Here is a 16,346-nt window from a genome sequence, read left to right on the forward strand (position 1 = left end):
ACATTTTAAAGAGACAGCATGCCCACTTTTCTTGCTGTAGTTGTTTTACATCTAGTATCTGGATTGTGTAATGGTGCAGCAGTCTTTATTTATATTCTGTTTTTGCTAGGGTAAGGAAATTTTTTTTGTTTTTATTCCATGTCTGCAAACTGGGTGCTAGCTGCTGGCTCTTGCTTCTGAATATAGAGCAGTGTCTTAACATAAAACCCATCAGATGTCCCTGCTGGTTATTTAATAAAGTATTCAAGATCATGATATGCACAGTATTTCTTTATGTGTATTTATCTAAGGCTTCGTTTGAGAATTTTACTTTGTTAATCGTGATAAATGTAATCTCAGATGATGTAGTAAATGTAAACTATTCATTTTCATAAAAAATAACTTAAAATTCCAGATAGAGCAAAGCCAAAGAAAGAAACAAGATTTACTTTTTTAATTAAGTTTATTTGTACGGACACGTGTATATACAAATACAGTTTATGATTTTTTTTTTACATTTTTTTTAAATTGGTATAATGTAAGCATTGCAAAACAGCACTCAATGAATAGTAAGTGCAAAGCAGGGAAGTACAAGCACAGGACCACACTGAGCTGGACTTTCTTACCCAGATGCACACACAATGAGTGGTTTCAATGGGATGTCAGGAGTAAATATGAAAAAACAGATTTTGTAGCCTCATGGGTAACCTCCAACATGCCAGCATCTATGAATATGCACAGACAACGGCAGTAAGCTTATCATAGATAAATTTAGCTCAGATCTGAGAAAGGTTTGGGGGTACCTGGAAATTTGGTGGTACCAAAAAGTAGGACAGATCTGCTCATTCACTTCTTGAAAGGAAAAAGACAGAAAGAGCAGAAGTAACAGAAACAGGGTAGAAATTAAAACACGTAACCACAAAGTTACATGGCAAGTTAAAAGAACTGAGTACAACCCTTAAAATATATTTGAGATACTTATAATCTTACAGTGATTAATGGACCATGAAGATTGTGGCTCTTTCAGACTCAAAAATGTACTACCTAAAGTTGAAATGGCTAACATATAATTTATGAGTTAATCATTCTTTCAAAGGCTCACCTTTAATTTAAATATACCATAAGAATGGTAAATTTGCATGGAGGGCAGTATGCCATCATGAATATAAGACCCCCCCAAAAATTACCAAAAATCCCTATGTTTCCTTATCCCAACATGCCAAAAATACACCGGGCTCTAACATCAGTTCTAAAAACATTTAGTACAAAACATCATTGATCGTTACATGTTGTGTTGTTCTGGGTCATGAGTCAGTGAGGACAGTGGTGAATGATCATGTTTTATAGATGAAACTTTTTTTGTTGCTTTCAAGCTTCATTTGATGAAAGCCATGATTATTTTTTTATGTTTTTGTGGTCTGAAATTCTAATGTATTCACTTAGAAAAGACATAAGAATTGAATTAATACTTTATTATCAAACACTATATACAACATAGGTTGCTAATAATACAGAATTTAAAGAATGTAGTTTTTTTCATTATCTTATAATCTTTGCCATCCAAGAAGGTATAGTACAAAACAATATTCTAATCTAACATGAAATGTTATCTTGTGTATTAAAGGATACACAGTATCCACCAAACAGACTAATGCTTAATCCCCCTGCTTCAGGTTGCAAAGCCTCTGGCCACCAGGAAAATAGGTTAAAAATGTACCCATCCTGGGCCATAATAGTATATGGGGAAAAAAAGAGAAAGAGAAAGTAGCTGAGGAAAGAAAAGAGAGCCAAAGAGACTTCAAGTGCAATGAGCAGCTTTAATATTTGCCCCACAATCCTTCAAATAATTTGTTTTGTAAATGTTACAGAAAATAGTCTTTCAGTGTTCCATTACTTCAAGGATTTCTTTGTCCATCACAAGATTTCTCTTGTTCCCAGTCAAATTGTCTATGAATACAGAGGCAAGTTGTTCCTTAAAAACATGGTGCACTGGCAGGTAACTGATGCAGCCAGTCACAAAACTGTATTATTTATTTATTACATTGCATTATTTATTTATAACAAGTATTTATAAAGTGTCTTCAATTTACACAGTGCTTTACATACTATTCACTCACATCGCCCAAAGCAGCATGGAGTGAAGTATAATGCAAAAAGACAACTTGACAACTTGTACCTGTTTCAAAAGGCAATTTAGCTGAAACGAGAAAATGTTAACATTAGTGGGGATACCCTTTCTTATGATTTTGCTTGCTTGATTCTATCAGCTTTATTAATACACTTTTACTATCATCCAGTTATTTAAACCTATAAGTTTACCAACACTGGGATTTATGTTCTGTTATTATGAAGGAGCTGCTTTAAGGAGGGAAACCAAATTTATTTATTTTTTCTTTATATAACCAAAATAATAATTAAAACACGAACATCTAAATCAATGTTAAGGCTGGTAAATGCATTAACATCCATCAACAATAATGCACAGAAGCAGCAGTTGTATTGCAAACACATTTTAAATACCAAATTTGTTGTAATGTAAAACAACCTAATGCATTTGTTGTATATATTTTATTATTACTATATCGCTGAATTTTTAATGGCGGTTAAGGAGTGTAGACTTCATTTATAATTGCTTTTAAGAATAAAATTAGTCCTGGGTTTTTTTTTTTTCATTTTTTTTCCTTTTATAACTTTGTAGGTAGATTTTTGTGCTAACACTGTAAATATGTTCAATGAGGATCTACATTATATGAATGACTCACATTGTTTTCAAATAAGCCTACAGCATAATACAATAATTGTTTCTTAGGTTACTTGTCTGTGCTTTATTGTAGTTTATGATGGAAAAATAAAATTGCATAATACTATTGTTCTAGAATAAAGCAACCCAGGTCAATGAGAAGTCTTGAAGGCCCCAGTTATACCTCTCATTGCATTTTGATCTAGAGGAAACACATAGTTGTGAAAGTTATACAAAATTTTTGACTATCTATGACCATTTGTGTATGTTTGAACCTTTTTTTTACAAATACAAATATATTAAAAGTATTATTGTACTTGATTACTTTTTTCTTTTTTTTTATATTAAACATAATCACAGTTTGTTAAAGGCTTTATTACGTAAAGTACATTTGGTGAATATGAAGTGTCTGAGTCATGTCCTTTGCTATACATCAATAATAAACATAATAAAACAGAAAAATAAAACTCAAGGCACCCTGAAAAGTTATCAAGTGTCCATAGTTGAATGTTCCAACAAAACAATAGGTAGCTGTCCATTTATTCAACCAAGTTTTGTCCCATTGTTAGAGATTTATCAGTAACTACTTATTTAAGCAGAAAAAAAAACATGTATCCATCCATTAGTTTAAATATTCCTTGGTTATGCATATATCAGTTTGAAAACATGTCCTTAAAATCTTTGGGAACCATCTGAATTCACCATTTAACAAGCAAAATGCAATGTTGTTGTTTATACTTATTGGGGTAGATAGCAACACAATGTATTGCAGTCACTCTGTCCCTACAGCTGGGTTCAAATGGGGTTAAAACCTCACTTGACTATCTTTCAGGGTCAGACTGTTTTACTTTGCAGTTGATTAAAAACCATGCATATCATTCTGATAAATAATTTCTTGAGACTGTTTTATAACAGTACAATGAAGTCAGTTCAGTACAAAAAAATGATAAAAACTTAAGTTCAGTAACAGACTTATTTGTTTTCACATATATTGTAGGACTGTGATCTAGGGCAGTTATCTATGACTGCCTCCAAGACTTTAAGCATGGTCATCTTATGTACAAAATGCATGTGAGCTGTGAAACGGCAAAATAAAATTATAGCACCTTGGAGATCTATTTTATGGTATTATCTGCCTATATTTTAAATAGTAGAACAGCATTCTGCACTCTAGATGACTTAAAATATATATAAAAAAAAAATAATATTTAATAAAAATCCCCCATGCCCCTCTGCTTATCCCTTAGTGCAGGTAAGAGTGCTTAGGAAGGTCAATATCATCTTCTTAGATAGACATTTCCTTGGGACCCCTCAGGAAATTAAAATTATCACTGTTTTAGCCACATTTGTTAATAGTGCTGTTCATCAAAGCTGAATCTCGTTGCACATTCTTTTTCATTTCATCCAAAATCCATTTTTTGTTGGTTAGTGTCTCCTTGACTGTCTGCACAAAAGTGTGTGATTTCCTAAAACCGAATGATAAGAGAACTTTGTTTCACTAGTGTTGCTATAAAATTTTGGCATGTCATTTTAAGTTCCTTTTAAAACGTCCTGGAAACAAATATGTTGTCTATATTGTATTTTAATTATTTTTCTGGAATTCAAGTTCACTTGATAATGGGGAAAAAAATAAGAACTAAATGAAAAGCAGAAAAAAGGTTCTTTCTCAGGTGAAGCAATCAGGTGGATCTTCGATGTTCCAAGACCCTGTTATATTCTGCAGCTGGTCTGTGAAGTATACTGTGCTATAACGTCAAAAGCATTGCCAGGAGAAACAATAGGGTTGTCAAAAGCCAGTTTGGTATTCTCAGTATAGGTGCTGAATTTTCACCACGGGATGGCTCAGCTGATTCATGAATTGTATCATCTGTTCAAACACAAAACACACAGTCAATAATTTAGCTGTAACATCCATCTGCTTTATGACTGTTATGTTATATTATACATAAAATAATATACTTTCTTTCACTATCTGTTTCCCCATTCTCCCTTCTGTTATTGTTTCTTTCTATTTGAAAGATTTTAAGGTCATCATTTCAAGCGTTTATGACATTCCTTAAAAGGTATTTTTGACTACTTTTACATGTAAAATTCACACTAGTATTTTCATGCATATGCATAATAGCATTGTCTTTATAGAATGTATCCTTCAATGAAGCTCCTACTACAGTAATATATATGCTGAGCAGAAGACCTGTACTCTACAGTGTTGAGCAGCTAAAAGGCAGACAGTATGTTGGAAGGTCATTTCTCAGCATTAGATTATGTTATAGTCAGAAAATGGAGCAGACACTGTATTGACTTAAGACAGGGGTCTCACACTGGCAGCCCTCCAACTGTTGCAAAACTACAAGTCCCATGAGGTATTGCAAGGCTAACAATTACAAGCATGACTCCCACAGGCAGAGGCATGACGGGACTTGTAGTTTCACAACAGCTGGAGGGGTGCCAGTTTGAGACCCCCTGACTTAAGAGGTATCCATCTGACAAAGGATTCTTTGAATCATACTTTAGCATTCAAATCTGTAAAAAACTTAACTGTATATCATTAACCCCATTCAAAATGCATTTTTTGCTGCTACAGTATGTATTTAATAAAAAAGTCATGGTAAACCTTAAATAGTTGCCTTAATGGGTTCTTTTAAATAAGAAAAAAAAAGAATTTCTGAAGATATAGACTCTAAGTTCTTGTTCATTTAAATATTTTCTTACACTTCATGGCAAAAATAGGAAAAAAGGGGGTGTGACATGGTACAGCCAAATGGCAGGCCTCCATCCCTACTAAAAAAAATTTAGGGAAAGAGAGAAATTGGGACTTTAAATGAGGCCAGCCATATCAATAATAATAGAAATGGATACACGCATGTATATACAATGAATCACAGTCTGGAATTCACTCATAACTGTTAAAAATACATTAAAACAAGTAATTGGTAGTCACATGACTTACACTTGAATTATCTTGCTCATAGCATAATACAGTTAATGAATTGACATAATAGACATGAACAACAATGGGATACACTAGAAATACATGCATGCACACACAATGGAGTCAGATAAGACTTGGTATCAAATAGCACTCAACACGTTTCATGGCGTTTCGGCCACTCTTTAGGAGTGTGATATGATGGTGTACTGTAAGAGATATCAATTATTAATAATGGTGCCTTCTTAAAGGGAAAGAAATAATTTAACAAGAATGGTGACAGGTCAAAAACTTACAACTCTGTCCTGAGGATAAGCCCAGCCTCTACATGGGGACTTGTGGGGATCTCAGGTACGGTGTCTCCCCCGGGGCTGAGGCGGGAATACCCCACCAAGGACCTAGGACGGCAGCTAAGAGAAGGCCAGATGGCCACAGCATAATCCAGATGTACTATGTGTGCACTATAGTGTGCATGTTGTGCTGAAAGGAATAAAAGAAATGTGTATAGAAATGGATAATAAAATGGGAAAACTCATTGAGGTGTGCCCAACTAGGGGATTAAATGCAAGATGATAGTAGGCATAAATACTAAACATATGTGTAGACCTATAAATACAACCCGCCCAAACTAAATATAAATATTATTCATCTTACTGGATTACCTTGGTGAGTAGTGGACATGGATCAGCTTGTGTAAAGGTACCCTTCAAAGTGATAGGATCATGCAAAATGAGCCATCGGCCAGCTCAGGCCAACAAATACCCCAGTCCAAGACGGGGTCCCGCCAACGTCATACTAAACGAGCCAATGCAGCATGAGGGAGGCTGATGGGGTGGATACCATCCACGTGCAGCATGCCCGCCAGCTTCAGCGGATCCGTGCCCACCTCGCCTGTGGCGTGAGATGGAAAAAAGTGTCCCCAGCAGCGAGGCGTCAATTGACATCACAAACGGGGCATCAGTGACCTGTTATGCCTAATATTTCCTTATTACAGAGTATATTTAATTACTCCCATATTTATATATATTTTTTTGCATAGTCTCCCCCCTTTTTTCATCTATTATTCTCATTGAGTTTGCCTCCAGTGTCCTTTTTTAATTTGGATTCTTATTTCCACTAGGCTGGCCCAGCCCAGGGTTGATGGGGGTCGGACTGTGTCCACTTCCGGGGTTGCGATGCATGATAGTTCTTTCCTCCTCATCACCCATTGGTGGTGGAGGGGATTGACCTCTTGCGCATCAACGTCATACAATGATGCCCCGCTCATGACGTCAATTGATGCCTCGCTGCTGGGGACACCTTTTTCCATCTCGCGCTGCAGGCGAGGTGGGCACGTCATCAGCCTCCCTCGTGCTGCATTAGCTCGTTTAGTATGATGTTGGCGGGACCCCGCCTCGGACTGGGGTATTTGTTGGTCTGAGCTGGACAATGGCTCATTTTGCATGATCCTATCACTTTGAAGGGTACCTTTACACAAGCTGATCCATGTCCACTACACACCAAGGTAATCCAATAAGAGGGTCCGTTTACCACTTTATATATTTATATTTAGTTTGGGTGGGTTGTATTTATGGGTCTACACATACGTTTAGTATTTATGCCTACTATCATCTTGCATTTAATCCCCTAATTGGGCACACCTCAATTAGTTTTCCCATTTTATTATCCATTTCTATACTCATTCCTTTTATTCCTTTCAGCACAACATGCACACTATAGTGCACATATAGTACATATGGATTATGCTGTGGCCATCTGGACTTCTCTTGGCTGCCGTCCTGTGTACATGCATGTATTTCTAGTGTATCCCATTGTTGTTCATGTCTATTATGTCAATTCATTAGCTGTGCTATGAGCAAGATAATTCAAGTGTAAGTCATGTGACTACCAATTATTTGTTTTAATGTATTTTTAACAGTTATGAGTGAATTCCAGACTGTGATTAATAAACCAATTCATTGTATATACATGCGTTCACCCATTTCTATTACAATTTATATGGCGGGCCTCATTTAAAGTCCCAATTTCTCTCTTTCCCTAAAAAATTTCATGGCAAAAAGTTTGTGGCTGCCTGACCATTATACCCATAAGAGCTTGTTTTTCCATTTCAAAACCATGAGCATTAATGTGGAGTTACCAACCCCTCCCCCTTTTGCGACTTTTGTGATAGTTTACATTCTTCAAAGTGGGCTTTCCATAAGATTTTGGAAAGAGACTGTGACATTTTTTGCCCATTCAGCCACAAGAGTATGTATATGGTCAGGTACTTATAGTGGACCAAGAAAACCTTGATCAAAATTACAACAGGATTGAGGTCAGGGCTCTGTGCAGATCACTCAAACTCCTCCACATCAATTTCATTAAACAGTGGGCTCTATTCACAGAATGAACTCGCACAAGATATTTAGGTATCAGGATACATTTTGCCTAAATATTACATGCGATCCTGGAACTGTCAATTCGCTATCCTGAGAAATGCTGAAAATGCCCCATAAATGATATATACAAATAGTGCAGCGCTAGAAAATGAAATAAACTGGCATATTATCTTATCAAAGTCCTTAAAGAAGAAATTCAATCACATTATTCAGGTATAAATCCAAATAAGACATGCTGAGAACGAGTTAAAAAAAATCCCATATCAAAAGTCCATGAAATAAATGGTGAACATAGAATCCTCATCTGTGCTCTGTGTAACAAGGCGCACATCAAGTGAAGAAGAGAAGGCGATGATCCTGAAACCAGAGAGAATCCTGATCCACACCCAGTGTAAGTTAAAACAAACTGCTTACAAGCTGTATATGACCACTAGATTATAGGTGGTCCGATTGGGCATAGGGAAATAGGTCTTCCAAAACCTTAAATGCTCTCTTTAATCCCCCCAGTCCAACAGAAAAATGAGTGCGAATGACTCACTCAATGTACAAGTTGCTTTTCAGCTTTCAGTTTTGACCTTAAGCTTCTTTGACTTCTTCTTCAGCAGAATTCCCCCCCAGCTTCCATAGTGCAGGGGTTGATATGACCATTCTACTGGCGAGAACCCAGGAGAGTATTACAAATCTCAAGAAGATGATTCTCCATTGGAATAGCCACAATTTTGCCTCACATTATGACTAGGGATGGGTGAGCATAAGTTCGGGCCGAACTTTGGTTGTTCGGATGTTCTGTGAACACCGAACAATATGCGGTGTTCGGGGCAAATTCGAAAGCTGCCAGAACACCGTTAAAGTCTATGGGACACTAACATGAAAAATCAAAAGCGCTAATTTTAAGGGCTTATATGCAAGTTATTGTCAAAAAAAGTGTTTGGGGACCTGGGTCCTACCCCAAGGGACATGTATCAATACAAAAGAATGTTTTAAAAATGGCTGTTTTTTCAGGAGCAGTGATTTTTTTTAATGCTTAAAGTGAAACAATAAAAATAAAATATTCCTTTAAATATCGTGCCTGGGGGGTGTCTATAGTATGCCTGTAAAGTGGCGCATTTTTCCCATGTTTAGAAAAGTACCACAGCAAAATGATATTTCTAAAGGAAAAATTGTCATTTAAAACTGATTGCGGCTGTAATGAATTGTCGGGTCTCGGCAATATAGATAAAACTCATTGAAAAAAAGAGCATGGGTTCCCCCAGTCCATTACCAGGCCCTCTGGGTCTGGTATGAATATTAAGGGGAACCCCAAACCAAAATTTTCAAAAAATTGCGTGGGGGTCCCCCTAAAATCCCTACCAGGCACTTCAGGTCTGATATGGAAATTAAGGGGAACCCTGCTCCAATTTTTTTTTTTAAATGGCGTAGGGGTCCCCCCAAATCCATACCAGACCCTTCAGGTCTGGTATGGTTTTTAAGGGGAACCCTGCACCAAATCATTTAAAAAATGGTGTGGGGGTCCCCCCTAAAATTCATTCCAGACCCTTATCTGGGAATGCAACCTGGCAGGCCACAGGAAAAGAGGGGGGATGAGAGAGTGCCCCCCCTCCTGAACCATACCAGGCCACATGCTCTCAACATTGGGAGGGTACTTTGGGGTAGCCCCCCAAAGCACCTTGTCCCCATGTTGATGGGGACAAGGGCCTCATCCCACAACCCTTGCCCGGTGGTTGTGGGGGTCTGCGGGTGGGGGGCTTATCGGAATCTGGAAGCCCCCTTTAACAAGAGGACCCCCAGATCCCGGCAGCCCCTGTGTGAAATGGTAACGGGGTGCAAATGTACCCCTACCATTTCACAAAAAAGTGTCAAAATGTTAAAAATGACAAGACACAGCTTGGGGACAAGTTCTTTATTAAAAAATAAAAAAATTAAAATGTCCCTGTCAGGGATGTGCCGGTGCCCGTCAGGTGAACATGCGTGCACGCGTGCGCACGAGGGGCTTTTCCAGGGCAGTTCAGCTGAATTCCCCACCGGGGGTGCCAGCACGCTCCTGTGTGCGCCCACGCATGCGCTCGTGCGCGCTAGCGCTGTTTGGTGCCAAGGACTCTTTAAAAGGTTGTCAGATACTTCCATCAGGTGCTGTTCGTCTGCAGCTCTGCACCTGAGTTCCTGTATCCTGCCTGTTGTTGTTGTTTGCTATTGACCCGGCTACGTCTGACCATTCTTCTGTCTCCAACCCGACCCGGCTTGCCTGACTCTGCTTATATCTTGTGACCCGTTGTTGAACCTCTGCCTGCCTGCCTGACCATTCTGTGATCATCCCTCCTGCCATATACCTGCCTGATCTCCTGCCAAACGGACTGTCTGACTTTGCTTTGCTTGTGTCCTGTGATGCTGTTCCAGTCTGCTCTTCCAGATCCAGGTTCTGCTGCAGCCATATCTTCTACCTGCCTGCTTGCTAACCAGCTTCTACCTGCCTGCATCCGCAGCCCAGCCATTCCGGAGGGACGTCTTCCCAGCTCCTGTGTCAGCCACCGCAAGGACCCGCACCAGGCACTTCTACCCACTGTGCTCAAGAGACCACTGTTCCCACTCCAGTGGCTCCTGAACCAGCGCTTAGGAGAGGTCTTCTTCTACCAGTCAGGGTCAACTACCAGGTACCTAACAGTACGAACAGTCATGACTGAGCCTGCAGGAGAGACCTCCCCCATTAAGGAGATCTGTACGCACTTAGCGGCACTCACCCAGGCCGTAAAGACTTTGCAAGAAAGCTACACCAGACTGGAGGGTCCTGAACCTCAGTGGCCCTGGAGGTGTGGCTTCTGCCTCAGCAGCTGCCCCAGCACAGGCTGCCTCTTCTCCCTCTGTGGTCATGCTTCCACCCGAGCCAAGGGTCCCCATCCCAGAAAGGTTTTCTGGTGACCGAACCAAGTTCCGGGCCTTCCGCAGCGCATGCCAACTCTACTTTGCCTTACAGCCACGGACTTTTTCCTTAGAGGCTACCAAAGTGGGATTTGTTATATCCCTCCTACAAGGAGAACCTCAAACCTGGGCCCACCGCCTGCTTGAAACTGACTCTGTACAGATCCAGTCCCTGCCTTCTTTCTTTGAAGCCATGGCCCAGTTGTATGAGGATCCTCAGCGGACTGCCACAGCCGAGTCAGCTCTGTTCACGCTCCAGCAAGGCCGCAGACCGGCCGAGGACTATGTCACGGACTTTCGACGCTGGAGCGCGGACACTCAATGGAACAATGCAGCTTTACGCCATCAATTCCATATGGGGTTATCTGAGAGTCTAAAGGATGAGCTTGCTCGGGTTGGAATACCCAATACCCTTGAGGAACTTATTGCCCTAACAATCCTGATCGACCGACGCCTTCGTGAACGCTGGTCTGAATGTTCCTCCCAGCAAACACGCCCAATGTGGATGACTGCAAGAGTTCCGGCTCCTGCCTCCCGATACCTACCTCCCGTCTGCACAAGCCCAGCTACCCCAACATCTGATGCTCCTGAACCAATGCAGCTAGGACTACTACGTACTACTCTGCCCCAGAAGAACAGGCACACAGATGCCAGCTGAACCTCTGCATCTACTGTGGTGGAGCAGGCCACTATGTGAACAACTGCCCGGTCAAGACCGTAAGTGTTTTTCTTATACTCCGTCCAGTCTATCCGCTTTGACCGACAATGCAACTGAACTTGCTCTTCCTCTCTCGTTACAGCTCCAGGGAAGAACGATTCAAGTCAACGCCATCATTGATTCTGGGGCATGTAGTTGCTTTATTGACTCTGCCTTTGCTACTCAACAAGATCTTCCCCTGAAAGACAAGACTCACAATCTCTCAGTTTTTCTGGCTGATGGGTCCCACATAAGGTCGGGACAAGTCTCTCAAGAAACCCTTCCTCTGTCTGCCACCTGTTTATCCCAGCATAAAGAAATCCTAACTTTGGACGTTATCTCCTCTCCATTATTCCCAATCATTTTGGGCATGCCCTGGCTCCAGGCCCATAACCCCCACGTTAATTGGACTACCGGTGAAGTCAAGTTTTTGTCACCCTATTGAAAGTAAACATTGTTTACCTGAACCCTCCAAGTCTGCTACCACCTTACTTTGCATGGACGTTGACCAAGACCTGCTTCAAACCATACCAGAGGTCTACCGGGAGTTTGCGGATGTATTCAGTAAGAAGGGAGCAGACTCCCTGCCACCCCATCGTCCTTATGATTGCCCAATTGAGCTACTCCCTGGGGCCGAGATTCCTTTCGGGTGCATCCTTCCGTTATCTGAAAAAGAGCAAGAAGCACTCAAGCAATACATTGAAGAGAATCTCAAAAAGGGCTTTATTCGACCTTCTATCTCCCCAGCTGGTGCCGGAATATTTTTCGCCTCCAAGAAAGATCAGACTCTTCGGCCATGTGTGGACTATCGGGAGTTAAACAAAATCACAGTTAAGAACCGCTTTCCGTTGCCCCTGATACCCGAATTGTTCCAGAAGTTGAGGTCTGCCAGCATCTTCACCAAGCTGGATTTAAGAGGAGCCTACAACCTGGTCCGTATCTGGGCTGGGGATGAATTGAAGACGGCTTTCCGGACCCAGTTTGGGCACTACGAGTACTTAGTCATGCCCTTCGGCCTATGCAATGCCCCTGCCACATTCCAGCATCTGGTCAACGATGTATTCAGAGACTTCCTGGATATCTTTGTAATCGTCTACCTGGATGACATTTTAATTTTTTCCAGTTCACTTAATCAACATCGGGAACATGTTTGCAAAGTCTTGGGCCGTCTTCATTTGCACGGACTGTATGCTAAAGCGGAGAAGTGCGAATTCGAACAAAAAGACATTCAGTTTTTGGGGTTAGTGATATCCCCAGCTGGCATAAAGATGGACCCTCAGAAGGTGTACGCCATGCTAGATTGGCCAGCCGCCCTGGACAAGAAGGGCGTGCAGCGCTTCTTGGATTCTCAAATTTCTATAGGAAATTCATTAAGGGATTCTCTGCCACCATTTCACCCATCATGCAGTTAACCAAGCAGAACTGTCATTTTCACTGGACTCCGGAGGCTCAGGAGGCCTTTGAAGAATTGAAAAGGTGTTTCACTTCAGCTCCGATCCTCAGCCACCCTGACCCATCTTTACACTTCATTCTGGAGGTTGATGCTTCCGAAGTGGCCATGGGTGCAGTCATGTCTCAACGGCAGGGCAACAAGGACCTGATGCATCCCGTGGAATTCTCTCTCTAGGAAACTCTCGCCAGCTGAGCGGAATTATGATGTGGGTGATCGGGAACTACTTGCTATCAAGACAGCATTGGAGGAGTGGAGGTATCTGTTAGAGGGCGCAGTTCACCCGGTTCTAATATATACCGATCACAAAAATCTAGAATACTTGAGATCTTCTAAGAGACTGAAACCTCGACAAGCTCGCTGGGCCTTATTCTTTACACGTTTCTGTTTCCACATCACTTACCGGCCAGGAACTAAGAACGTAAAACCAGACGCTCTATCACGCATGTTCGATAGCCCTACAGACCTTTCTGTACCTGACACCATTCTGCCGGCAAATAATTTCTTACTTCTTTAGACGGATCTCCTGTCTTTGATCAGAGAAGCATCGCCAGAACCTTCAAGTCTCCAGGGAACCACTTTAACACCTTGAGATGGATTATTGTGGAGAGGAAGTCAAATATTTGTACCAGAAAACGTCCAAGTCAAGGTGCTGACCTTGCTTCACGACCATCCACTTGCAGGACATTTTGGGGTTCGTAAGACCCTTGAACTTGTGCAACGCACGTTCTGGTGGCCTAATCTGAAAGAATTCTGCAGGAAGTACGTCAGCTCTTGTCCTGTTTGCATCCAGAACAAAACCTCCAGGAACCGAGCCTGGGGACTGTTGAGGCCATTGCCCATACCAGATAGGCCCTGGAGGATGATAGCAATGGACTTTATAATTGAGCTACCATGCTCGGAAGGATGTTCGGCGATCTTTGTGGTCGTCGATCGCCTATCTAAGATGACAACAAGGAGAGGGGCGCCTCTGAGTATAAATCATAAATACATTTTATTAAAACAACAATATCCACTCACATGGAAGTTGGAGAAGTTGCATTAGGGTCGGTTGGCTGGGCTGGAGAGATGCGGTGGAACTACAGGTCACAGCGGTTCCTGCAGGGCATGCCAGGTCCAAAGAGGATTAGTTCTTGCAGCCGGGTTCAGTCTCTTGCAGCGAACAGTCCAACACAAATCCTGCTGGGTTGGGAGCCAGGTTATGTCCCAGATGCACAGATAGGGGTTCCAGGGAAGGAAGGGAGAGATGTGTAGGACGCCAGAGCATCCGTTCAGCCGTGCTGCTGCTCACTGATAGAATGGTGTGAAGCCTCTAGGAAGGGAAAAGGCCGGCCGAGCCGAAGATCTCAAACGAGGCTTGGAGAGCAAGTACAGCGTGGCGCCCGGTGATGACGTCACACGCATGCGACGCGTTTCAGAATAGGCTTGCTATTGGTGGACGAATGGCCGCATTCCTTTGTCAAGCATAGGGAGAGGAGGACACAGTGGGCTTATATAAGCTGAAAAGAGGGGGGGGCGGAGCCGGAAAGTCCGTGATTTGCATAAAAAATAGGTAATGGGTGGCATTAGATGGCAGGGGGGATAAAAACAAAAACAAAAGGACCTTACAATGACATAGTGCAGAAAAAATAAAAAAGAGAATATATGTATATAATTTTACAACAGGGCTCCAATTAAGACAAAACATTGTGAATAAAACCAGGTAAGGTAAGATAAATTCAGGAACAAGCATTTAAAACATCATGAGGAAATAAATCATAAGGTACAGTGCAATAAAATAGATCAAATAAATATAAATAAATATACAGTAAATACAATAGACTGCCATAAGATGTTATGTATAGAGAGTGGGAGATGACTGTCAAGGATAGGGGATTAATAGTTGTAGTCTGCACCGTCTGGCGTGCAATATGGAATAAAACAATGTAAATTTAATTAATAAATTATAAATTGATCCTGGGACTATGATTACAGAGAATATGGAAATAAACACTGATGGATTTTAGTATTTCAGGGTAAGTGGGGGGAGGGGGGGAGGGGAGATATGTACATATATAAATGTGTGAGGGGGAGATGCACATGCACATATACATATATATATAAAATAAAAAAAAAGGGGGGGGGTAAAAAAAGGGGGGTAAAAAAAGGGAAAAAAAAATTAAACTGAGACAAAATTTCATGGTAGCTGTAAAGTGGTAAGAGGAAAGGTTGTTATAGGACTGTGGATATCTCTATTCCTTCATTGAGGCCGCCAGGGGAGAGTACATCTAAGCAGTATATCCAGAAAGTCTCTCTGGCGCAAAGCTTTTTGAACCGTTCAGCTTCTGACATGTGTTTAGGGATTTGTTCAATAACCCAAACAGACAGACCGGTGGTAGATTTGTTGTGACACTCGGCAAAGTGCCGAGGGACACTGTGTTTGTCCTTACCACCCTCAATGAGTCGTCGGTGCTGGCGAACCGCTGCCTGAGTGGGCAGATAGTTCGCCCAACATAGATTAACCCACAAGGGCACGTGAGGCCATACACTACAAAATTAGACGAGCAGTTATAGAATTGTTCCAATGTATAAATTCTGCCTTTAGATAGAAAAGATTTTTTGCCATGTTCCACAAACATACAAGTCTTGCAGCGGGCTTTCTTACACTGATACATGCCGACTAGTGGTATGAGGGTGGTGGGGTTGGAAATGGGCTTGTCGATGGGCAATTTACTTGGGGCAATCCTATTTTTGAGACTCGGAGCCTTTCGGTACGTGATTCTGGGTATAAGCGGAAGGGAGGTTTTCAGAAGTGGATCCTGTAGCAAAATGGACCAGTGTTTCTTTAGTATATTTTCCATTTTTTTGTACTGAAAATTGAAGGTAGTGATAAACCTAGTGGAATGATCTGTTATCTCTTTATCTTTTTTGGCAGGTTTGCCTTTAGCGTAATAGTTGCATGCTTGATCAACTAGATCTTTAGGATAGTCCTTGTCGGCAAACTTCTTTTTAAGTTGTATACTCATGGTGTCATAGTCGCTGTCTAGGGTGCAGTTCTGTCGTAGGCGGCAGAACTGACCTTTAGGTATGTTTTGTGTCCATTTTGGATAGTGGCAACTCCTACAGTGCAAATAGTAGTTGCCAGCGGTAGGTTTGATGTGGTTTTTTGCGATAATCATGTTGTCTAAATGACCCAGATCTAAATCTAAAAAGGCCAGATTAGTAGGATCGACAACGTGAGTGAAAGACAAGCCGTATGGATTGGAATTGCAATGTTGGAC

The 16,346-nt window shown here is 41.3% G+C and overlaps 1 protein-coding gene across 4 annotated transcripts in view; it reads right to left on the reverse strand.

Moving 5' to 3' along the window:
* Window positions 1-423: 423 nt before the first annotated feature.
* Window positions 424-16,346, reverse strand: part of EFNA5 (ephrin A5) — a 601,230-nt gene continuing 585,307 nt past the window's right edge. For all 4 annotated transcript variants that reach the window (XM_073624585.1, XM_073624586.1, XM_073624583.1 and 1 more), the window contains one exon: window positions 424-4,586. In XM_073624585.1, coding sequence (XP_073480686.1) covers window positions 4,465-4,586 — 122 coding nt within the window. In that variant the 3' untranslated portion in view covers window positions 424-4,464. The remainder of the gene's footprint in view (window positions 4,587-16,346) is intronic.

This window comes from Aquarana catesbeiana, linkage group LG01 (assembly GCF_042186555.1).
Source record: "Aquarana catesbeiana isolate 2022-GZ linkage group LG01, ASM4218655v1, whole genome shotgun sequence".
In the NCBI taxonomy this organism is placed as follows: Eukaryota; Metazoa; Chordata; class Amphibia; order Anura; family Ranidae; genus Aquarana; species Aquarana catesbeiana.